The sequence below is a fragment of the Gymnoscopelus microlampas genome (genome assembly GCF_963454915.1).
Source record: "Gymnoscopelus microlampas genome assembly, chromosome: 3".
Lineage (NCBI taxonomy): Eukaryota > Metazoa > Chordata > Actinopteri > Myctophiformes > Myctophidae > Gymnoscopelus > Gymnoscopelus microlampas.
This window is the reverse complement of record NC_139940.1, coordinates 23,285,911-23,313,031: the sequence shown is the minus strand read 5'-3', so window position 1 is coordinate 23,313,031 and position 27,121 is coordinate 23,285,911. Positions and strand designations below refer to the sequence as shown.

Below are 27,121 nucleotides of genomic sequence, written 5' to 3'. Positions count from 1 at the left end.
GAGTGTTTTGTCTAACATCAATGTGTCGTCATGGCATCAACCACAAAACATATCAGTCAGCTCCATATATGAGCACAAAAGGGGGCATGTCCATATATAGGCATATACTGATGACATGACAGATACAGAGATTCGATTGTCCAGAGACACAGATTCAACCACTATGCCCATATATGGGCATTCCAAAATATGGGCATATAGCCTACTGATCACAACAGGGAACTCCATACCGGTAGAGGACAAGGACTGACAGATACAGATATCTCCATGTATGGGCATAAAAGGGACACAGGTAGATAGACCAAGCCCCCAGAACCGGGAGGGAGCAGTGAAGCGCATTGGACATGGTGGCCAATCATAGGTACTGCGGCTTATTACGGCTGGGCCAGACACATGAACGAGCTAAAACGGTTTTGACCAATGGGCTCGACTCACGAGCTTGCGCACAGGGTTGCGCACGGAAGTGAAACCACTGCGCATGCCAGACGATGCGCAGAGTGATGCAAAACGCATCACATAGGCCCCAAATAGGCCCGCCCGTCACATTTCCCAACCCGGGAGAAGGGGTGAAAAGGGAGTATGCGCTGGGTAAGCAACTCCATACAAGTGAATGGGCAGGGATTTCCGGTGCCCTCTCTATCATTTTTAACTCTAGGATACAGACAGAAACAAACATCTCCATACAGTATATGGGCACAAAAGGGACACACGTAGACGGGTAGGTACTCTGACAAAGCCTCCAACAAATATGAGTCGGATCGGCAGTGCGACGTATAGGAGTGAAGGCCGAACCTGTGCCCGAACCTCTAGTATATATATACACACACTCAGATAATTTGATAATCATTTTTGTTAATATCACAATTTAACAATTTAGTTAAAATGTATGTTTACATTAACCCTGGTATCCCTATTTTGGAGAAAGAAATGCAATCGCTATTTGTTGTACAAATGTGTTGTTACACTCATAAATGACATACCTACAGTAAGTGAGACCACCTAAGAAGTTCTCCTCAGTCTCCGCTGTAATAAGGAGGCAGACAGACCACTTTCCCCCAATCGTTCCAGGTCCATGAACCTCTTAAATTTTAATCTCACCTCATCTTAAATAAAAATGACATCTCACAAATCCAAATCCAAGCATTTATCATTTATTATGTGTATGTGCGCACATGTAAGTATAGCTGTGTGCATACATGAGTGTGTGTGGGGGTGTGAGGAGTCACACACCTATATATCTGCTTGATGTCCAGTTGACCTCTGCCAGCCTGCAGTCATGTCTGCAGACATGATTTAAACATGTGTGCTTAGCACTGCCTCAGAGAAATGGAGACAGGCCTCTGACACCTTATCTATATTTCAAACAGGACAGTCGGCAATGCAGAGAGAAGGAAAGAGAGAGAGAGAGAGAGAGACAGAGAGAGAGAGAGAGAGAGAGAGAGAGAGCTTGAGGTAGAGAAAGACATGAGAGAGAGAGGGAGAAAGGGAAAGAGAGGGAGAGACAAAGAAAGAAAGAAAGAGAGAGAGAGTGAGAGTGTGAGAGAGAGAGAGAGAGAGAGAGAGAGAGAGAGAGAGAGAGAGAGAGAGAGAGAGAGAGAGAGAGAGAGAGAGAGAGAGAGAGATTTGTTTGGATTGGACAGTGCTCTCCCCCATAGAGTCTGAGGTTGGGGGGGGGGGGGGGGGGGGGGGGTCTAGGTAACCTGTGGGTTACCGGGCAGATTTCATCTTGTAGTTAAGGCTGTTTTATGGAAGAGGTTGAATGGACACACAGGTGTGTTTCACCTCTCTGACACCTGAATTCACTCCTGGCTGGGGATCAATAAAGGTATATTTTATTTTAAAAACGAACAAAATTATGCACATGTACAGTACACATAAACAAATACACACACACACACGCACGCGCGCGCGCGCGCACACACGCACGCACGCACGCACGCACGCACGCACGCACACACACACACACACACACACACACACACACACACACACACACACACACACACACACACACACACACACACACACACACACACACACACACAGTACTATTTCCACGTCTAGTTAATGTTTGTCTCAGTGTGCAGTGTTTCCCTGACACACACACAAAAAAAGACAGATCTTTTCACAGCTAAAATAATACCTTATTGGAATTTCATATTCTGCAGATCCTTGACGCTCTCCCTCCTTTGGCTTTGCCCTGAATATAGAAAGCAGCGAGGGCTGACTGTCATGCATATGAATAGCTCAATGTCTCACGGCCCGGGCTACAAATCCTCGCCGTGGGTGTGGAGATAGCTTAAGCTATACCCGAAACAAAGCCAAACTCCTTGTCAACACAATTTCTTTCAAATCAACAGCCCCCTCCTCCCCTCCCTAATCAACCGCGCCAAAGTATGGGTGTGTGTTTTACAGGACCGTACACAGTAACATCCTCTATGTTAATTTAACTCAGAGTGTACAGATGTAAACACATGGACCCTTACAGGTCCAGGTCTGGTTACATCTGTACACTCTCAGAGCCACAAATGGATAAATGAACACTGAGGATTTTATGGTGCATGCATGTATTTTATTGACACTGCATATGATTGTGTACTGTACTGTATGTGTGTGTACTCTAGTCATGCAGTGGTTCTGAAATTCTTGAAAATGGGTTCCTTGATGGGGTTCCAAATGGACCCTGACAGGTCTGTAAGGGACCCATTCCATTTGTGCAATGTCAGAGTTATGGGGGTCCTTGAAATTAAAAAGTTTGAGAACCATGCTCTGGTGTGTTTGTGTATGTGTGTGCATAGTGTGTGACTGTGTTTGTGTGTGCATGGTGTGTGAGTGTGTTTGTGTGTGTGTGTGTGTGTGCATGGTGTGTGTCTTTAATGCATGTCTAATGACACTGGGGCCCGTGTGCAGGAGGAGGCTCTGTGAGCTCAGATTTGTAAACTCAATATCACTGTAATATCTATAATAACCGACCCCAATCCCACCCTGTCCCCCAGCTATAGACATGCAGGGATATTAAACCGTCTGAGCTGCCTCTAAACATACATGTGCTGTATGCGTGCAGGTGCACACGGACACACACACACACACACGAACGAACATTGTGTGCATATGCATACAATACTCTCTTGTCCAGCTTCACCATGGAAACCCTTCTTCAAGAGGAGGAGAGCATGTGGAGGTGTGTGTGTGTGTGTGTGTGTGTGTGTGTGTGTGTGTGTGTGTGTGTGTGTGTGTGTGTGTGTGTGTGTGTGTGTGTGTGTGTGTGTGTGTGTGTGTGTGTGTGTGTGTGTGTGTGTGTGTGTGTGTGTGTGTGTGCGCGTGTGTGTGTGCGCGCGTTTGTTTGTGTGTACGCATTTGTTTGTGCGTGCGTGCGTGCGTGCGTGCGTGCGTGCGTGCGTGCGTGCGTGCGTGCGTGCCCGTCTGTGTTTGTGTGTCATGGAGCACATCAAACAGTCCATGGCCGGGCACAAAAGAGGCACAAAAGAGGTGACTTGTCATTTGGGAAAAGCGCATGAGGAAAACCCGATGAATATAAAATGTGATACTGTATGTACATTGGCAAATATCAAAGGTGGTTTGACTGTGAACTCCCACATTAATCACCACAATGCCAACAAAAACCAACACAAGAATGCTTCGCACGACAATGTATGCTGACAGTTAACATTTTAAAAAGTGATTTATACGTGCTTGACAAAGTGGAGAAATATTTACCACATACTGTACGTACAAAAAGGTGTTTATAATATTGTGTGGTTTCTGGCCTCCATCATTATCAAAGAAGTGTGGAACGTGTGGAAAGAAAAACAGAATCTGAAAGAAAATCTGAAAGAAAAATAATCAGAAGGCAAAATAGTGCAGCAAGTGCTTAGAACGGTGGTTCACAAACGTTTTAGCTCGAGGCCCAAACAAGATGTGATGTCTCCCTGAGTCCCCAGGACACAAACTAGTGAAATTAGCCGATCTACAGTACAAGCTCTCAACGCGTCGTGATGCCAACCAAAGACTTCAGTAAGGAGGACCCCAGGTCGTCAGGAGCACTACACTACACTACACTACACAACATCACAGCTCACCGCTCAAACCACATGACCGCAGGGAACAGGACAGCTAAGCACTGGTTCTCAATTTGGTTCCCCCTGGGAACCCCCAGGGGTCCTTGAGGGGGTTCCAGGGGGTCCCCAGCCAAATGGTTGATACTATAATTAGAAACCAAATGGACCTTTACGGGTCTGTAACTCTGCAAGAGTACAAATGGAAGCAAATGGGCCCATTCTCAGAGTTAAATTAGCTGGGGTCCTTGAAATTAAAAAGGTTGAGAATCACAGCTGTAGAGCCTTGTAAAGCAGTAGGTGGTGGCAGTAGCCTATAAAGCCCAATTTATTTTTCGTCAAACAACAGTGTCAAAAATAGTCGATTTAAAGTTCACGATGTGTCACGAGCTTGTAGATCTGCTAAGCTTGTGACTTCAACTTCAGTGGAGCTGAAGTTGTGGGGACGTACAAATGTACACTCACTCTCCGAGTTAAAAATGGATAAATGAACACTGAGATTTGACTGTTTTGTTGTTCTGGATAGCTGTCTCTGTTCTATGAATTTTAACTGGAAAAAAAGTGTGCATGCTTTTTACATGTGTGAATAAATGGAACAATAGAAGCCATATTGAAACAGACATCACGTCTTAGAAAGAAAAAACACCCACAAACACGCTATTCCTTGGAGACTGTACACATATCTGTCATTACATGACATACTGAAGTGCAAGTGGAAGCATTAAGTCCTGGCCCCAGGCTGTTTAGCTGTCACAATGATTGTCCAATCAAAATAAGTGCCTCTTTCTCTGTCACTCCAAATCCTTTATAGTGTTGCTTTGCTGTCGAGCGTGTCCCTAATGTGTATGAGGTTGAGATGGTCTCCCGCAATGAAGAGAGCATCTCATCACACATTCAGCAATGGATCTCAAAGGCATCGCTACATTTGGAGATTTCGATGATGGCTGCAGATTGTAGGAATCTTGAGATGTGTTTCTGTTTGATGTAATTAGCTACTAATAACAAGCAGGACAATGCAGGAGCTTTTTGACTTTGCACAGCACCATGTTCACCTCTGTAACGTTACCTGCTTTGCAATCATTAAGTCACAGTGCTTTTCAATTTAATCCTGTTGGCTGTAAGCTACAGTAGTGTGAAAATAGATAAAGATCCTTTGCATCTCACTCTACACCCGCCATGTGCTTCCTTGTACATACGTAATCATTTATGGAATCTTGATGGAGTTATGTGAAGACCGAAATCTTCATACATTTTTGTTGTTTTGTTTTTTGTTTTAACAATGTAATGGTGGAATTCCCATTGTATAATGTTTTAATTTGATTGTTAGGTGTGAATGTTTGGACGCCAGTAAGAGTAGCCTTCACAGCATTGACTAATAGGCATTCGAAATAAACAATAAACAATTAACAATAAACTTAACAGCACATGAAATATCATCGCTATCAGGTGGAAACCTTGTACATCCAAAACTGTTAGGAAACTGGAAAAAGCTAATGGATGAAATTTAGTTATTATTTAATTGCACGCTTTTGTTAATACTTTTCATTGGTTAAATATTTATAAAACCCACAGACAGACTTAACCAGTTTCATTTTTAAAAATATTAGAAAATAGCGAAAATAAGCGATGATTTACAAGCTCACAACATATCGTGATGCGATGAATTGTGAGCTTGTAGAATGGCTATTTTCGCTACTTCTGCATGACACTGCTGTACAGCAAAGTAGGGCATTCATTTTCAAAACGTTGAGATATGGAGATACAAGGTTTCTGCTCGACAGCAACGATATGCAAAATATATTAGAATAGAAAAATTGAATTATAATAATTCTTTCTCGGGACATAAAATATGCAGGGGGGCACTCATTTGTTATCAGTTTAATTATCTATGTTTCGAAGTCAGTGAGGCGTTCACTTTCAGCAATTAATGAATTATGACTCTTATTTACCTTGGCTGGGTTATTCCACACCACAGCTGTTGGAATTAAGCGTGTCCCTGGGCCTAGGTGGCATGAGCAATGTGAGGGTGTGGTACCGGAGAAACAAAACAACCCAGACTGTGAACTCTCGCCCCCTAAAATCGCATTTTTCTTCCCCTCTACAGCTCAAAAATTGATAACAAAATCCTTTCAACTTTTTCATCTCAGCTAACTTTCGTACTACTGAAATGCATCATAACCATACTATAGGGACTAGGGCAGTGGCTCTCAACCTTTACTGGATCAGGGTCCACTTCAAAATCTTGAAAGCGTTCACAGCCCACCTATCTGACCACTTAACACTGTGTGAACCACGTGCATTTTCAGAGCATGTTTATTTTTTATGATAATCAATCGATTGTGTTCAGGCTTGGATCACTGGAACTACCAGTATACTTTAAGTTCTTATTCATCGGTATCACAATGAAAACTCACTTTCAAGGTTTTAAAGAAAATATACCATAACATTTTTACATTATGTTTTAAAAATATTTATGGTATATTATCTTTTAAATCATAGTATTTTGCCAATTATTTGGGGGTCTACTTGTAATATCCTCACAGCCTACAAGTGGGCCCCAGCACACAGGTTGAGAATCGCTGGACTAGGAAATGTAATACCTTTAGTTTGTTACAGCCTTCTGTGTGTCATTACTGTGGGTGTGGGTACTGTATGTGTTTTCTTTTTGCTCAGCTCTCTGCGGTATCTTTGTTCTGGAGCCGCCCGTCACAGGATTACTAGGCACTGGGCGGATTGGCTTATTGTTGGCCAGATCGATGGACCAATCGTAGGGCTGGGTCACAGATAAGAACACCTTGTGAGGTCGGCAGAGACGGTAGAGATGAAACCGAGACACCCCAACTTCTATTCATTTCCTGTATCTGTGTCATGTGGGTGCCAACCACTCTAGGAGACCAGAAGCAGACTGTGAGTCTATTAATTCCATTACAGAAGTGCACACATGAGCACAGATTATAATGTGACCCATTCTTTTGCCCCATAGTCACTGAAGTAAATATTGGACCCATTCCTCACAAGCTGACATGCTGACATTAACCCTGTCTTTGGCTGTGATTTATGACCAGCCCGTCTCTGTGCCTCAATGTTTTAAGGTTAACTTGTGGGATAGTTAACTGAGGCTTACTTAGTTCATTGTATTGTGATATTGTGTGATTCCACTCACAAGGCACTTGTTTGAGGATTTGTTTGTTTTGTTTCATTTACTTGATTCAACCGTGGTTCCGTTTGGTTCATTCGTTGTTGTTGTTGTTGTTGTTGTTGTTGTTGTTACTGTGTATATTATATTTGTTAAAATGTGAAATCCTAATAAAAATGGGCTTCCCTCACCAGCCGTTTGTTGCCTCCCTCCTTCCCCCTCGACAGTGGGGGCTTGTTTGTCTTCTCTAGCTGAATGGTGAATGGAACTCATTTTATTAGGTAGGCTAATTGTTGCCTGCTGGGCTGCGTATGATTGCTGTAACTATGGGGGGTAGTGACCGTGTCTCTTAAACAGAGAGGTGAGAGCACTCTGGTTGGTCAGGAGGCTGCTGGGGCGCATGCTAAGTTGGAGTCTCCAGTATCCATACCCGGATACCGCACTTTGAGCTGTTCTCCCCAAGCTCCCCAAGTTCAGTAGAGTCCAGCGAATTGGTGGCACCCTTACTGTAGATCCATCACTTTCCACCGGTTCAGTCTCCTCAACATTTCATGTTTCCATAATTAGGCACCAAACCAGTTCTTTTCTAGGGAACAGGAACCCCTTTGATATGTACATTAGCCTCCCTCTCTACTTGTTTAATGTGTAGCATTCAGCGCCAGTAGCAGTACTCGCTACTTGTCTGTTATGTTGGGCACTAGTTTTGTCTTTTAAGAATTTGTGTTGTATGTGTCCACCCCCCTTCATGTTTGTTCTGTGTTGGACTGTTATCTGCGTCCAACACTTGTTGTTTGTTTATAGTGGTGGTCACTCTTTCCGTCTTAAAATGGTGCTCTTGTCAGTGTGCGACTTTGTTAGTTATGTGTTTTTTGTTCCATAGGTTGTGTGGTTGTTTTAGTGGTGTGCTGTTCTAACCCCGCGTGGGATGCTGTGTCTTTCCCTCCTGGTGAGTAGGCCTATACATGTATGGTGTGTGTATTAGGGCTGCACAATATTAGGAAAACATGCAATAATATCCAATAATATCCAATAACATTATTGAATATTGCGATAATTCATATGACTAACACATTAATATGTCATATCAATTATCAAGTTTTCAATAATATACTTCCATATTATGGAAGTATACAGTCTAAACGTCTTTCTGCCTTAGGTTTGCTGCTTACAGAACAAAAAAAAGAAATGCCTACTGTATGCACACACTGAAAAAAAAATAAGAAAGAAAATAATTACTGTAGCCTATATTTCCATTCCAACAACATGGTTTTACTGAAAACATTGCACCTGACCTGGCTACAGCTGCTATTAACAATAATATACCACCAACTTATCAATACAGTTTCCCACTACTCCCCTTAAAACATTTTCTTCTTGCGCATTTTGATATTGAGATAACAATATATTTTCCATATATTGTGCAGCCCTAGTGTGTATAGTGTCAGAGAGCTGGTGACCAAGCTGCCAGTGATCTCCTTGGTTGTTTAGGGAGTGTGCCAGCTGGACTGAGTAATCTGTCCTTCCATCGGTACACTCTTTTCTTTTCTTTCTCTGGTGGGGCCAAGCCTTTCAGGTCCTTGGCCACATGGTTGGGGTTCACTGAAGTGTTGCTTTTAAAGCACCTCAAGCCCAGCATACCTCAGATGTTATGCAGGTACCAGGGGGCTTGCTTTTGTTCTGTGGGGCTTGCTCAGTAGGGTGATTTGGCATAAGTTTTCATAAGAGTATCACTTTGGTAGCCATTAGGTAGAGAGCTTAATTGTGACTTGGCTGCTCTTGTGGTATTGGACACATGCTGCTATGTGCACTATGCTTACTAGGTTTAATTATTTATTTTAGAAATACTTCAGGCACAGTTGGACAGTGGACTTCAATTTAGCAATACAGCACAAGAAAGGCTCCGAATGTGCTAGCAGACACCTTGTTTTGTGCAGGCAAGAGCGATCCTAGAGTCTGCTGGCGCCCTTAGCAAATATTCCCAAGGGGGGCCTTCCAGCATGTGCACATGTATAATATTTGAAATTCGGGCCGCGAACCAGCCCGAACCTCTAGAGTTCGACACTGCGGGGCAAAGGGCTTGCTTCTTTTGGCCTTTTTTCATAAACCTGGCTGTTTGTTTCTCTCGCTAAACCTGGCAACTGTAGGAAAACAACACACAGACCGCATGGGGCCACATGCAGAACTGTTGTTATTAACGTGGTTAATAAGGTTTTCCCTAGTGTGGTCTAGCTCTGAGATTAATGGAGTATATACGGACAGTATCGCGGCTGACTGCAAGGGAGGAAAGTGATAGCCCCCTCCCTCCTCTGTGTGTGTGTGTGTGTGTGTGTGTGTGTGTGTGTGTGTGTGTGTGTGTGTGTGTGTGTGTGTGTGCGTCCGTCCATCCCGCGCAACGGGAGCCCCCCCCCCCCCCCCCCTCTCTCTCTCTACCACTGGTCGAGTGGCCATCAGTTTCTATTGAGAGAGGGACCGTGAAAAGAACCCGTATGAGAGCCGTACACCGTACACTGTCACGCATGCGCGTGGCTGCTCTATTGTATTATAGGATAGCGTGCACCTAAAGTATCTAGAATGCTCAATACTCTCTTCAGACTGTTGCCTCTTCAATATTAAGTGAAAATAGTCTTTCCCTGATGGTCTCTATTGTCTTCATTGTGAATGTGTGCGCCAGTCCATTTTGTATACAGGACATTGAAAGAACGCAGATAGAATGAACACCGTACGGTTAGCTTCGTGTTACTGTTATATTTAAATGAATCTTCATTACAGTATGCTGTTCCACTATTTCTTCTTTCTTCATTCTCTATCTTTCACTTTCTTTTCTCACACCCAAAAGTATATTCCCGCTGCTTGATTTCATCTGTCTCTGTGCCTCTCTGTTTTAAGGTTAACTTGTGTGAAATCCTAATAAAATGGGTTTCCCTCAGCAGTCTATTATGTTGCCTCCCTCCTTCCCCTAGACATAGGGAACTACCTTTCTTTATATTGTCATATTAAAGGAGGCCACAGAATTGTTTCACCCCATATTCGTACTGTATCTGGAGAGCCTCTGTGGTCTGTATGCAGTGGTGGAAGAAGTACTGTATCAGATATTTTACTTAAGTAAAAGTAGCAATACCACAATATAAAAATACTCTGTTACAAGTAAAAGGCCTGTGTTCAAAATGTTACTTGAGTAAAAGTACAAGGGTATATTCGCATCAAAATATACTTAAAGTACCAAAAGTAAAAGCACTAACATGTTTGAAAATAGCCGATCTACAAGCTCACAATGCGTCGCATCGCGACGCGTTGTGGGCTTGTAGATCGGCTATTTTCAAACAACCTATGTATAAAATAAGGCTAAAGTGGCTGATGTACCGTAAATTTCGGACTATAAGCCGCGACTTTTTTCCCATTTTTCAACCCTGCGGCTTATATAACGGTGCGGCTTATCTATGGATTTTTATAGCTAACGGCCACTGGGGGACCTCCTAAATCTAGGGATTTTACACCCGCGGCTTATAGTCCAGTGCGGCTTATATATGTACAAATCATTCAATTTAGCTGCTGCGGCTTATATTCAGGTGCGGCTTATAGTGCGAAAATTACGGTATGTTTTATAATATAATAATTTATATCTGCAAAGTAACTAGTAACTAAAGTTTAAATAATTATAGTGGAGTAAAAGTACAATATTTGCCTCTGAGATGTAGTGGAGTAAAAGTACAGAGAATTGGAAATACTCCAGTAAAGTAAGAATACCTCAACATTGTACTTAAGTACAGTACTTGAGTACATGTACTGAGATACTTTACACCACTGCCTGTATGTTATGCATTATGTGATGTGCTAGCTTACCATTCTCACTTCCCAGGTGAAAGTATCCATCCACCAGCGACGCTCCGTTGTTGAAGTGCTGCGTCATGTGATCCAGCCAGTTAGCCTCCACCCCTTTGACCCCCTCGTCGCGGTTTTGAACGCGCAGGGGCACTTTGATGGTGTAGTACTTCAACTGGCCCTCTCGGACCGTGGGGTGGTTGAACAGGGATAGCAGGTCCACCCCTGAGACACAACAGGGAAGCCTCCATTAACTTAATAACATGGCATGGAATAGCGTAGTGTAATATAGCATAACATGACATGACATATTTGTTTGTAATTTTCAACACACAATGTTTGGGACAGCATGACATCATATATTGTATGTTGTTTTCTAAACCATGTGGAGAACGAACAAGTTGAAATTGATTGAAGCCAGATATAGGGTTAAAGCAATGATTGTATTATAAGGAGTCAAGTGACTAAAGCTGTCTTTACCCTTAAAACACGCACGCACGCACGCACGCACGCATGCACGCACGCACGCACGCGCACACACACACACACACACACACACACACACACCAGGGCCGGACTGGGACCAAAATTCAGCCCTGGCATTTTAGTCCGAACCGGCCCACCACCCGCCGGGCCGTTTTGTCAACGGGGTGGGGGGGGGCAGGGGGGGGGGTACTGTTTCAGCCCAGCCCTGCACATTAACTCTGCAGCCGCACTGAGGCCCCTGCTGGAGAGCATCCCAGCCCAAACATTAACGTAACTAATAATTGGGCCGCGCGACCCGGAAATGACCGTAATAATCCTAAAACGAAAGCGAAAATATTTAAAAAAAAAATAATTCTAGCCCAGCGGCCCACCGGACATTTGCCCGGTACGCCAAATGGCCAGTCTGCCCCTGAATCCAACCAGGACATTTTTCGGTAGCACTTTACAATAATGACCCGTTATAAAGCATTTATAAACGTTTATAAGTAGTTTGTAGACTATTAACAAATCATTAAAGGCATTGTAGGGAACATTAAGCCTAAATTTAAAAAATATGTATATATATATTTTTTGCATTTTCTCCCCTCTATCAGCCACTATATAATGATGCTGGGGTGTTTTCCTTCATTGAAACACAGTCCTCTGTCTGAAATCCGTATTTTCCCTTCTGTTTATGTTCATGTTGTTTATGTCCGGGTCGTAAATTAACGCACGCATGTGCGTGTCCGTGCGCGTCCGTGCCCGTATCAACTTTTTACTTTCGGTTTTAAAACGCTCTCAAACTTCTTTTTTGAGGCACATAATTTACTTTTAAAAAATCGTTTGGATAGAATTTAGTTGTTTAGCTTCATATATGTGGTCAATTTATCATGAAAGAGCCTACTTAAAAATATAAATTCAGAGAACCGTAGGGTCGGGCATTTCCGCGAATTGTATCCGCATAAGGCAACCTATTTTGGGCATGACTCATTTAAAAAGTCCCCCCTGCGTCACCCCCTGGTGGTCGGGGAAAAGAACTGCTGGAGGGGCGGTGTTTGACAACAGTTTTTTTCTTTGATTATGTCTGAACTCCCTACAATGCCTTTAACAACCTGTTTGTTGACATTCGTAAATGATTACTAAAACCTTTATAACTACAGTTACAAATCATTTGTAAAGTATTAGTAAGTAGTGAACTATTCATGAATAAGCCATTTATATACATCTGTAAAAGATTATTAAATCATTTGTAACGACCCATTCTAAAGCATTTATAAAAGTTTATAAGCAGTTTGTAGACTATTAACAAATCATTAACAACTTGTTTATTGACATTCGTAAATGATTACTAAAACCTTTATAACTACGGTTACAAATCATCTATAAAGGTATTAGTAACTATTCATGAATAAGCCATGTATAATACATCTGTAAATGATTATTAAATCATTTGTAACTGATGTTACATAATATATACAAGCTATTGGTAGCTTGTTCATGTTTAACATATGCTTTGTTAAACATTCCTAAAGTATCTATAAATCCTTAGTACATGTTATTATGTGCCCTATAGTAAAGTGAAGACAGTTCATCATTTACAACTGTCTGTTAATGTGTTTGTTCATGTTTAACATGCTTTGTAAAACATTCCTAAAATATCTATAAATCCTTTGTACATGTTATTATGTGCCCTACAGTAAAGTGAAGACAGTTCATCATTTATGACTGTCTGTTAATGTGGACTTTCTCCTTACCTGTTGCAAACTACCTGGCTTTCATGAATGCAGACACCAAACAATTACTAGAATTATCATTCATGTTAAGCAAATGATGCGTAAGACATTCGTAAAGAGTATGTAAACCATTTGCAGACGTTATCATGAGCCTGAGCCTAGTTGCTTCTATTGGGCTTGTTTTCATAGACCTGTCCGCTTGTTTCTTTTGCAAAATCTGGCAACACACTGATTACCTGCATTACACCTGCAGTAGCCTACTAGGGAGGAAGTGAACAGTGATGCAGTTGCAGACTGGACAGAAATATGTCTAATTCATGTTTTATGTGTTTTAACTGTCTTGTTGCAGGTGATCGAGGTAACATAAAATGGCTAATATTACACACATGAAGTAGCATTATGACTAGGGGGTATTTTGATGGTGGCTGTTTGTATCCACAATGTTTGTTTTGATGTGTAGGCTAGTAATGTCCTCCATGCTTAGCAGTTTAGCTTAGCAGCTAAAGCTAACTTGCACTGGGAGGTGGTGACTGCAGAGGCTCCAAGCTGCTACTCTGTGATTCTGTTGTGATTAATTTCTTTGTTTAAATGTCAGTGTGTGTGCTGTGGCTAAGAGTTGCTACATTTTATATCTTAATAAATTGTTGTATACTTGTATACTATATAACGCTACTTTTGCCACTTTTTGATGTCACATGTTTTACTAATCACTGTCTTCACTTTACAACAAGGCCCATGATAACGTTAGCAAATGGTCAACACACTCTTTACGAATGTCTTACGAATCATATATTAAACATGAAAGATAATTCTAGTAATTGTTTGGCATCTGCATTCATGAAAGCCAGGTAGTTTGCAACAGGTAAGGAGAAAGTCACATTAACAGACAGTTGTAAATGATGAACTATCTTCACTTTACTATAGGGCACATAATAACATGTACTAAGGATTTATAGATATTTTAGGAATGTTTTACAAAGCATATGTTAAACATGAACAAACACATTAACAGACAGTTGTAAATGATGAACTGTCTTCACTTTACTATAGGGCACATAATAACATGTATTAAGGATTTATAGATACTTTAGGAATGTTTAACAAAGCATATGTTAAACATGAACAAGCTACCAATAGCTTGTATATATTATGTAACATCAGTTACAAATGATGTAATAATCATTTACAGATGTATTATACATGTCTTATTCATGAATAGTCATAAAATACCTTTATAGATGATTTGTAACCGTAGTTATAAAGGTTTTAGTTTCTTCGGATTTTTTCGGATTTAACTTTCGTTTCGGTGGTGACCAACTTTCGTTTCGGTAGTTTGATTACAAAATGTAAGTTGTGTAAAAAATAATCTGACTATACTAAGTTGTTATTTGTTTGTTTAAGTCAGGCTATACTCTACTCAGAGTCATAAGTTTACAAAATGTACTAAAGTACAGTGAACGTCTGTGCGGTTTGTCTTCATCACTGAAAATAACGTACATGTAAACTGATATAAAACTGCTGTCATGTGCAGTTGGGGTGAAGAAACACAACCATTTCACTCCTAATAATACCTATTTGATTTGACATCCTGACTTGCTGCTGTAGCTGAGGCTTGAACCTGTTACCTGCAGCTCACTAGTCAGTGACTCTATCCATTCACCTACAGCTGTTTCCTTGGAATCTGTGGTTCTGAAACGTTTTGTTGTCAACCCCCCAAATTGACATGTATTTGGGCAGTGGACCCCAATGTGAAAAGATGTAGTGTCAGGGCCCCCCATGAAAAAGATTTATATTTATGCTGTAACACATTTTTTTAAAGTTATTTGTCTTGTTTGTTGTTCAAGTCAAAACACCAGGAAGGCTGTACTTGTCAGCCATCTGTTAGCTCAATGGGTTGAGACGCAGTATTCATGATCCATAGGCCATGAGTTCAAATCCCATTGATGTCTTTCCTATGATTTTTTTCCTTTGCAGACTGGCTTCCAGAAGATCAACTGAAAACTACCAGGAAGGCTATATTTGTCATCCAACTGTTAGCTCAATGGGTTGAGACGCAGTATACATGATCCAGAGGCCATGAGTTCAAATCCCATTGATGTCTTTCCTATGATTCTTTCCTTTGCAGACTGGCTTCCAGAAGATCAACTGAAAGCTACCAGGAAGGCTGTACTTGTCAGCCATCTGTTAGCTCAATGGGTTGAGACGCAGTATTCATGATCCAGAAGCCATGAGTTCAAATCCCATTGATGCCTTTCCTATGATTCTTTCCTTTGCAGACTGGCTTCCAGAAGATCAACTGAAAACTACCAGGAAGGCTATATTTGTCATCCGACTGTTAGCTCAATGGGTTGAGACGCAGTATACATGATCCAGAGGCCATGAGTTCAAATCCCATTGATGTCTTTCCTATGATTCTTTCCTTTGCAGACTGGCTTCCAGAAGATCAACTGAAAACTACCAGGAAGGCTGTACTTGTCAGCCATCTGTTAGCTCAATGGGTTGAGACGCAGTATTCATGATCCAGAGGCCATGAGTTCAAATCCCATTGATGTCTTTCCTATGATTCTTTCCTTTGCAGACTGGCTTCCAGAAGATCAACTGAAAATTACCAGGAAGGCTGTACTTGTCAGCCATCTGTTAGCTCAATGGGTTGAGACGCAGTATACATGATCCAGAGGTCATGAGTTCAAATCCCACTGGTGTCTTTACTGTGATGCTTTCCTTTGCAGACTAACTTCTAGAAAAACAAGTTAAAACCACCAGGAAACCTGTAACTCTCAGCCAACAGCATAGCTCGACTGGTAGAGCGTCTGTCCAATAACATGACTTGAATTGAGTGGGTTCGATTCCCACTCGAGTCAAGTGTCCCAGGTAACTTGGGGCAACGGATAAATTGACTGATTTATCTGTTTGAACCAGCACACTCCTACAAGTTATTCTACGGATATCAGTCAATTTATCCGCTGCCCCAATTTACCGGGGACTTGACGTTAGTGGGAATCGAACCCAGGACCGCTTGGTCCTGGGTTGTACTGGATTTGAACCAGCACACTCCTACAAGTTATTCTACGGATATCAGTCAATTTATCCGTTGCCCCAAGTTACCTGGGACACTTGACTCGAGTGGGAACCGAACCCACTCAAGTCAAGTCAAGTCATGTTATTGGACAGACGCTCTACCAGTCGAGCTATGCTGTTGGCTGAGAGTTACAGGTTTCCTGGTGGTTTTAACTTGTTTTCTAGAAGTTAGTCTGCAAAGGGAAGCATCACTAAGGATATCAGTCAATTTATCCGTTGCCCCAAGATACCTGGGACACTTGACTCGAGTGGGAATCGAACCCACTCAAGTCAAGTCAAGTCAAGTCATGTTATTGGACAGACGCTCTACCAGTTGAGCTATGCTGTAGGCTGAGAGTTACAGGTTTCCTGGTGGTTTTAACTTGTTTTTCTAGAAGTTAGTCTGCAAAAGGAAGCATCACTAAGGATATCAGTCAATTTATCCGTTGCCCCAAGTTACCGGGGACACTTGACTTGAGTGGGAATCTAACCCACTCAAGTCAAGTCATGTTATTGGACAGACGCTCTACCAGTTGAGCTATGCTGTTGGCTGAGAGTTACAGGTTTCCTGGTGGTTATAACTTGTTTTTCTAGAAGTTAGTCTGCAAAGGAAAGCATCATAGTAAAGACACCAGTGGGATTTGAACTCATGGCCTCTGGATCATGTATACTGCGTCTCAACCCATTGAGCTAACAGATGGCTGACAAGTACAGCCTTCCTGGTACTTTTCAGTCGATCTTCTGGAAGCCAGTCTGCAAAGGAAAGACATCAATGGGATTTGAACTCATGGCCTCTGGATCATGAATACTGCATCTCAACCCATTGAGCTAACAGATGGCTGACAAGTACAGCCTTCCTGGTAGTTTTCAGTTGATCTTCTGGAAGCCAGTCTGCAAAGGAAAGAATCATAGGAAAGACATCAATGGGATTTGAACTCATGGCCTCTGGATCACGTATACTGCGTCTCAACCCATTGAGCTAACAGTTGGATGACAAATATAGCCTTCCTGGTAGTTTTCAGTTGATCTTCTGGAAGCCAGTCTGCAAAGGAAAGAATCATAGGAAAGGCATCAATGGGATTTGAACTCATGGCTTCTGGATCATGAATACTGCGTCTCAACCCATTGAGCTAACAGATGGCTGACAAGTACAGCCTTCCTGGTAGTTTTCAGTTGATCTTCTGGAAGCCAGTCTGCAAAGGAAAGAATCATAGGAAAGACATCAATGGGATTTGAACTCATGGCCTCTGGATCATGTATACTGCGTCTCAACCCATTGAGCTAACAGTTGGATGACAAATATAGCCTTCCTGGTAGTTTTCAGTTGATCTTCTGGAAGCCAGTCTGCAAAGGAAAGAATCATAGGAAAGACATCAATGGGATTTGAACTTATGGCCTCTGGATCATGAATACTGCATCTCAACCCATTGAGCTAACAGATGGCTGACAAGTACAGCCTTCCTGGTGCTTTGACTTGAACAACAAACAAGACAAATAACTTTAAAAAAATGTGTTACAGCATAAATATAAATCTTTTTCATGGGGGGCCCTGACACTACCTCTTTTCACATTGGGGTCCACTGCCCAAATACATGTCAATTTGGGGGGTTGACAACAAAACGTTTCAGAACCACAGATTCCAAGGAAACAGCTGTAGGTGAATGGATAGAGTCACTGACTAGTGAGCCGCAGGTAACAGGTTCAAGCCTCAGCTACAGCAGCAAGTCAGGATGTCAAATCAAATAGGTATTATTAGGAGTGAAATGGTTGTGTTTCTTCACCCCAACTGCACATGACAGCAGTTTTATATCAGTTTACATGTACGTTATTTTCAGTGATGAAGACAAACCGCACAGACGTTCACTGTACTTTAGTACATTTTGTAAACTTATGACTCTGAGTAGAGTAATATATCTATAAATCCTTAGTACATGTTATTATGTGCCCTATAGTAAAGTGAAGACAGTTCATCATTTACAACTGTCTGTTAATGTGACTTTCTCCTTACCTGTTGCAAACTACCTGGCTTTCATGAATGCAGATGCCAAACAATTACTAGAATTATCTTTCATGTTTAATATATGATTCGTAAGACATTCGTAAAGAGTGTGTTGACCATTTGCTAACGTTATCATGGGCCTTGTTGTAAAGTGAAGACTATGCATTATTATTTCATGTTTAACAGTGATTAGTAAAACATGTGACATCAAAAAGTGGCAAAAGTAACGTTATATAGTATACAAGTATACAACAATTTATTAAGATATAAAATGTAGCAACTCTTGGCCACAGCACACACACTGACATTTAAACAAAGAAATTAATCACAACAGAATCACAGAGTAGCAGCTTGGAGCCTCTGCAGTCACCACCTCCCAGTGCAAGTTAGCTTTAGCTGCTAAGCTAAACTGCTAAGCATGGAGGACATTACTAGCCTACACATCAAAACAAACATTGTGGATACAAACAGCCACCATCAAAATACCCCCTAGTCATAATGCTACTTCATGTGTGTAAGATTAGCCATTTTATGTTACCTCGATCACCTGCAACAAGACAGTTAAAACACATAAAACATGAATTAGACATATTTCTGTCCACTCTGCAACTGCATCACTGTTCACTTCCTCCCTAGTAGGCTACTGCAGGTGTAATGCAGGTAATCAGTGTGTTGCCAGATTTTGCAAAAGAAACAAGCGGACAGGTCTATGAAAACAAGTCCAAAAGAAGCAACTAGGCTCAGGCTCATGATAACGTCTGCAAATGGTTTACATACTCTTTACGAATGTCTTACGCATCATTTGCTTAACATGAATGATAATTCTAGTAATTGTTTGGTGTCTGCATTCATGAAAGCCAGGTAGTTTGCAACAGGTAAGGAGAAAGTCCACATTAACAGACAGTCATAAATGATGAACTGTCTTCACTTTACTGTAGGGCACATAATAACATGTACAAAGGATTTATAGATATTTTAGGAATGTTTTACAAAGCATGTTAAACATGAACAAACACATTAACAGACAGTTGTAAATGATGAACTGTCTTCACTTTACTATAGGGCACATAATAACATGTACTAAGGATTTATAGATACTTTAGGAATGTTTAACAAAGCATATGTTAAACATGAACAAGCTACCAATAGCTTGTATATATTATGTAACATCAGTTACAAATGATTTAATAATCATTTACAGATGTATTATACATGGCTTATTCATGAATAGTTACTAATACCTTTATAGATGATTTGTAACCGTAGTTATAAAGGTTTTAGTAATCATTTACGAATGTCAATAAACAGGTTGTTAATGATTTGTTAATAGTCTACAAACTGCTTATAAACGTTTATAAATACTTTAGAATGGGTCGTTACAAATGATTTAATAATCTTTTACAGATGTATATAAATGGCTTATTCATGAATAGTTCACTACTTACTAATACTTTACAAATGATTTGTAACTGTAGTTATAAAGGTTTTAGTAATCATTTACGAATGTCAACAAACAGGTTGTTAATGATTTGTTAATAGTCTACAAACTACTTATAAACGTTTATAAATGCTTTATAACGGGTCATTATTGTAAAGTGCCACCCATTTTTCCAACTTTTACCTGACTCTTGCAACTTTATCTGATCTTTCACTGAAGAGCGTGCAAGAGACCAAAGAAAAAATGAACCATGGTGGAGCTGTGGTTAAAATACAGGCCTTGCACACAGAAGGTCCTGAGTTCAACACCAGCGAGGACATCTTTTCAACTTTTACCTGGCGCTTTCACCTTTATCTATTCTTTTAGTGAATACCACGCAAGTTAACAGAATAATAAGAACCTCTGTGGTGCAGTGGTTTAGATACAGGGCTTGCAACCAGAAGGTTCCCGGTTCAAATTCAACCAGGACATTTCCCAACTTTTATCTGACTCTTGTGGTCTGTATCTAATTTTTCAGTGAAGAGCGTACAAGAGACCAGAGAAAAAATGAACCATGGTGGAGCTGTGGTTAAAAAAAGGCCTTGCACACAGAAGGTCCTGAGTTCAACACCAGCGAGGACATCTTTTCAACTTTTACCTGGCGCTTTCACCTTTATCTATTCTTTTAGTGAATACCACGGAAGTTAACAGAATAATAAGAACCTCTGTGGTGCAGTGGTTTAGATACAGGGCTTGCAACCAGAAGGTTCCCGGTTCAAATTCAACCAGGACATTTCCCAACTTTTATCTGACTCTTGTGGTCTGTATCTAATCTTTCAGTGAACATCCTGCAAGAGACCAGAGAAACGATGAACCATGGTGGAGCAGTGGATAGGATACAGGCCTTGCACACAGAATGTTCTGAGTTCAAATCCAACAAGCAATATTTTCCAACTTTTACATGGCTGTTTCACCTTTATCTAACCTTTCAATGAAGAACATGCAAGTGAACAGAATTAGGATGAATTACAGTGGTGCAGTGATTGAGATACAGGGCTTATAACCACAAGGTTGCTGGTTTAAATCCAACAAGGACATTTTTTGAACTTTTACCTGACTCCTGCACCTTTATCTAATCTTTTAGTGAATAACACGCAAGTGAACAAAGTCAGTAAGAATCACTGTGGTGCAATGGTTAAGATACAGGGCTTACAACCGGAAGGTTCCCATTTCCAATCCAACTTGGAAATTTTTCCAACTTTTACCTGACTCTTGCACCTTCAAATCCCACACATGCTGATTTGTCATTTCCAGGATTTGATTTCCAGGATTTGAGTCTTGAGTCCCAAGACTCAAGACCCAAAAGAGTCTTGAGTCTAACCAATTACTCCCGCGGAGACATCAAATTTCTCTTTTGGGCCTTGAGTCCCAAGACTCAAGGCCCAAAAGAGAAATTTTATGTCTCTGCGGGAGTAATTGGGTCGACTCAAGACCCAAAAGAAGGTGAACTGACTGTAATGATTCAAAAATGTCATATATAGAATAGAAACCCCATTCAAACTTTAAAATGTTCATCCTAATATGGACATGTTTGCCTGAAAAGGGATCTTTGAAATGTTTCATTGTTTTAGAATAGTACTCCTTTAAAAGTTCAGAGATTTATAATGGAGGTCGATGGAAGATTTTGGGACCTCAAAAAAATACATTCACCTAGAAACTCCATTCACAGTTCAAAAATTCCACCTTACTGTGGGCATGCATCCTTGAGATGTTTTACTTTGAAATGATTTGTAGTTTTTGAAATATTTAACTTTAAGCGTTAAAAGTACAAACTTTGGCTTTTACCTTTATCTAATCTTTCATTGAACACCACGCAAGTGAACAGATTGAGTAAGAACCACTGTGGTGCAGTGGTTTAGATACAGGGCTTGTAACCAGAAGGTTCACAGTTCAAAACCAACTAGGACATTTTCCCAACTTTTACCTGACTCTTGGACCTTTATCTAATCTTTCACTGAAGAATGTGCAAGAGACCTAAAAAAGTATTAACCATGGTGGAGCAGTGGTTAAGATACAGGCCTTGCACACAGATGGTCCTGAGTTCAAAACCAGCAAGGACATCTTTACAACTTTTACCTGGGGCTTTTACCTTTATCTAATCTTTCACTGAAGATCACGCAAGTGCACAGCATAAGTATGAACCATCGTGGTGCAGTGGTTTAGATACAGGGCTTGCCACAAGAAGGATCCCGGTTCAAATCCAGCCAGATCTTTTTTCCAACTTTTACCTGCCACTTTTACCTTTATCTAATCTTTCAGTGAATAGCACGCAAGTGAACATGATAAGTAAGAACCACTGTGTCAATCTCAAGCATACATGTCCACAGTAAGGTGGAATTTTTAAATTGTGAATCAAGTTTATAGGTTAAAGTAGCCACCCCCCTGACAAAAACGCCAGGGTGGTGTGTTTATGTTTGGAACACAGTTCTTAAGATTCCCAAATGGGGATTTCAACACAAAAAATAAAGCCACGAATCCTGGAACAGCGCCCTCTACTGGCAGTGACTTCAGACTTCGGTGCTCTATATCCATTGCCATTGACAATGCATTGGGCGCTTAAAGTTAAATATCTCAAAAACTACAAAACATTTCAAAGTAAAAAGTTCAAACATTTGTGTCCACAGTAAGATGAATTATGAAAAGTGTGAATGGAGTTTCTAGGTGAAAGCGTTGTTTGAGGTACCAAAACTTTTAAAGGAGTACATTTCTAAACCTATGAAACATTTCAAAGATTCGTTTTCAGGCAAACATTGTTCACAGTAAGATGAACATTTTAAAGTTTGAATGGGGTTTCTAGGCGTAAGTATGTAGGACTAGTAGCCTGCCAAAGTTTGTACTTTTTACCCTGAAATCTATAAAAGCAGTGGGCCGGTTCCAACCAGAAGGAACCGGCCCACCACCCCCCGGGCCGTTTTGTCAACAGGGGGGGGGGGGGGGGGCGTTTTGTCAACGGGGGGGGGGGGGGGGGGATTTGCCCGGTATGCCAAATGGCCAGTCCGCCCCTGACACACACACACACAGAAAAGCAAAACTACTCAACTCCATTATTCTAAAACTTCTGTAATGTTAACCAGCCAATGACTTCTAACAACACACATTTGCACAATGTGACACTTGTTTTCAGGATTTATATATAGTGCCAATTAACTTGTTAATTGGAAAGTGCATAATCCTAAACCATTTTAAAATTGCAAGGAAATCAGAGCCGTTAAGCCTTTTTGGAAGCCTTATTTTTTTATTTAGCACTTTGAATCATGACATCATAACAATGTGACAATAACCCCGGGTCATTATCATTTTGTTACCGTTTATTACCCCGAATCAAGACATATAGTTGTGTGACAACAGTGATTGTATAATACTAACATAATAACAATAATAACAACTTAAAATGAAGAAAAAGGCTGCACACTCGTAGCAACGATGCAAAAAATAATTGAAAGACAACCAACGTTTTGACCAGATAAGGTCTTCTTCAGAGATTGTTGTTCAGAAACACTGGTGTGGACACTTTTTGCTTGTTGGTTTGACAGTATATACAATAACAAAACACAATTTATATAAGTATAAAAGCGATCAGTGGTGGACTTGAAGATGTGGTAAAAGTAGGCTTTTTAACATAAAATTCAACGATGTTACCCCTCCCACTTTACCGTTACATCCTAATGGCCCTCTGATTCTGTATGCCTTACAGTGTATGCCTGCATGTATGCCTTAAGCGCACAATAAGAGTACTTTCATTAGTGCAGGAGCTGTAACATATTTGACCATATTCATGGCTCATACTAAACTGAAATTCCTTCTTTTATGCTAAGTGACTTAACGTTTGTGTAATAGTAACTGAGTTGGGCATCGTATAACCTTGAATAATGCATTAAAAGCTTTCCAGCAACCTCTTGTTTAGATGAAGCAGATATATACATAATGCAGTGGACCCCAGGGGCAGAAACAAACGTGAAAATACTATGCCCACAGTATGTCACGGGTGCTTACTCATATCATAATAAATCATTGTAGGGAGAATTTGATTTACCCCTTCTCTGGAGGGAAAAGGCCACATGCGAATGGGATTCGATTTCGGCAGCAGCAATTCAAATCAAGCCTGGTAGCATTTTCACCTTTCTTTGGAATGCAAATGTTGGACTGTCACTCCCAAGTGAAACAGATTGATGGGCAGAATGCACCACACCCACACGCCACCCATTCATTCACAGACACAAAGACACAAAAACACGCGCCACCCATCTATTCACAGACACAAAAACATGCGTGCACACTTACAGACAGTTAGATGCACGCACGCACACACGAGCAAATGCACACACGCCTCAAATGCAGAGGGATCCATGGTGCAATCCTTTTGGTTTGTCTGTCACTCCATCAGACAGACACAGAGGAATAATGAATCATTTATTACAGTGTGTTTTTCTCCGGCTCGCCTGACTGATGTGATGGCTGGCCACCATATTCCCTAAATCTTGTTCAGGGAAATTCTACTCTCAAGAGTTGTAGAATCACAGTAGAATGTACACCAACGCATCTGCTTATGCACATTACGACTAGGACATGTTATGACTAGGAGAAATAGTATGACTAGAGGACACTTGTCATAACTAGGACACACATTTGCCTATATCTAGTCTAGGACACATGTTATGAGTAGGATATGTTATCACAAAGACAAATATTATGACAAGGACACAAGTTATGATTAGGAGGACACTTGTTATAATTGGGACACATGTTATAACTATGACACGTTGATTAGGACACATGTTATGATTATCATTTGTTATGTTATCATTTGGACACAGATTATGACACATGTTATGATTAGGACACATTATAATTAAGACACATGTTATGACTAGGACATATATTATGACTAGGACAATAGGCAGTTCATCTATCCTCTACAAACTGGTATTGCTCTGGTGTGTTGTAATACATTAACTTGAATAATAATTGACCAGATTATTTCAGGCACACTAGAGTATGAACTATGAATTTAACAAACAGGTCCTTTCACGGTAGGCAGGGCAAAAGCACTGCAGTACTTAACCACAGAACCCTATCCCTATTCTGGGCATGTCGGGCAAACATTTGGCAAAAATAGGCAAATATTCACCGAAGATAGCAGATCTATAAGCTCTGCGTGTAACACTTTGTGAGAAGATCGTCTATTTTCGGAAAAGAGATTTAGAGGGGGAAAAGGAGGGGACCAAGGTTGGACCCCTGGAGGAGCCCGGTCAGCTGTGTGGTACAGGAATCATCTGTGTGAGCTTATGACTGGTTTCCAGTAAATCAATTATAAGCATAGTAAGGTTTTAGGTTACAGGCCCCTAATTCTGTAATCATAGTGTAATTAGATAGCAACCAAACTTAACCAGATTTACTACTGACACTGATTCTATTGTTGCCAACAGGACCATCATCCATTTGGACATTTGATTACATTTTAAGAAAAAAATCATTAAATAAAAAACAATCAACAATTTTAAAAAGAGAGAAATAAAAACTTTGCCCTGTCTCCCCACTGTCTTAGTACCAAGCTAATGTCTGTATAAGAAACTAGAATTTAGATAAGTGGATTTGGAAGTCCAGTCACTTGGAAGTCACCAGCTTAAATCCTTAAATTGGAGGAATCTGAATGGGCCATCTGATCTCACCAACAGGCCTGTGTGTAAACTTGAGTCATTAAATGATTATTTAGTAACCAAATAATCAATTTAGTAATGTAAATATTAATATTAATATGAGCTATATAATACAGTATGAGCTATTTAAAATGTATGAAATTAAATGTTATCTTTCTGACTGCTGGGATAATACTATATTAAAGGATGACTTCACCCATTTTCAATGTATCTTCTCATATAATTGGTCCTCACTAATGCTCATTATAATATGGTTGAAAAATAAATCTACTCAGTCTGTGTCTCAGAGGAGGGCTGTGGACATTCAGAAACCCAACTACCAGTGACATCATCGATGGGGAATCCAAGCTTATAGAAAGTGCAGGCTCTCTATTCCTGAAAAGCTAGCATGCTATAATGAAAGCCATTGTTCTCACGTTAATAAAAAAATCAAATAAAAGTTTTGAAATTCTGTTTGGAAAACATTATCTGCCAAACGATGATGTCACTGGTAGGCCGGTTTCTGAAGTGTCCACAGCCCTCCTATGAGACGCAGACCAAATCGTTTTTTTTTTACCATTTTATCATGAGCATTAATGAGGACCAATTATATCAAGATAAGTTGAAAATGGGTGAAGTCGTGGAAATTGTCTGTTCAGATAATTGTATTGTTATTTATTTTGTATTGTATTATACCTTATTCCACTGTCATTTCATAGTTAATCACTTAATCACTTAATCACATAGATTAACAAAACAATAACAATACAAAGGAAAAAAAGATTAATTTAATTTAATTGGTTTTAACCATATAAACCCTATACTTGAAAGAGTTTGAGGGGGAAAAAATGAAATATTTCTAAATATTTTGGGACGCCAGGGTGAAAGTGGTTAATTTAATGTTACTGCTGCACATTTTCCAGTGATATTGCAGTCTCAGACAGGTTGGCCATGAACATAGTTCCCATGTGACACCCTGTGCAAACAGCAATAGAGTTGATACTTTTCATTATCAGGGCCTCAAGGTTAAACAAATATTTATAGTGTAGCTTTACTTGAGTACCCTAGGGTCATGTCTGGCCTATGAAAATACACACATAACCCACGTGCACAGGTTCACACAAAACTGACACTCACACAGCATGCAGACAGTCACATTTGCATATACACATATACAAAACACACATACACACTGTACATTCAGTAGACTGAGTTTGCCTCCCTAATATTCTTAAGCCCTTTGAATACATTGGATCATCTGATGACAGACAGACAAGGCCTTCAGTCTAGACTCTGAGCAGCCAACCGACATCTTGTCTTCTGTGGCGGGAGGCAAACAGGCAAACAAGCGCAAGCATCATTAGGACATTGAAAACATGTCACTTTCTTAGCTTGATGAGATCACGATAATCCGACAGGGGCACTGACTGTCCAAATGACAAGGTCAACACCAAATCCCTCCCGTCACCACCACTACCAGTACCCCCCCCCCCCCCCCCCATCCACACACCCTGGTAATAACACTGTCCAACACAGCATGTCATGGTTTCATCATCCACCTCTATAACCTGAGCTGCCAGACTGCCGATTCCATCAACAACATTGATCACAGGATAAATCTCAGGATCCCAACCTCACAAGTGTCTGAACAACAGAACACATCGGGCCCTATATTGCACGTATTAATTACCAGGTTGAACGATCGAGCCGGACATAAGACTCTCTTTTCCTTCCTGTTTAATTC

At 40.7% G+C, this 27,121-nt stretch overlaps 1 protein-coding gene across 2 annotated transcripts in view; it reads right to left on the bottom strand.

Moving 5' to 3' along the window:
* The window catches only part of rftn1b (raftlin, lipid raft linker 1b), a 97,401-nt gene that overhangs the window by 18,552 nt on the left and 51,728 nt on the right, over positions 1-27,121 (bottom strand). For both annotated transcript variants that reach the window (XM_084053279.1, XM_084053278.1), the window contains exon 6: positions 11,032-11,235. In XM_084053279.1, the coding sequence (XP_083909405.1) occupies positions 11,032-11,235 (204 nt within the window). The remainder of the gene's footprint in view (positions 1-11,031; positions 11,236-27,121) is intronic.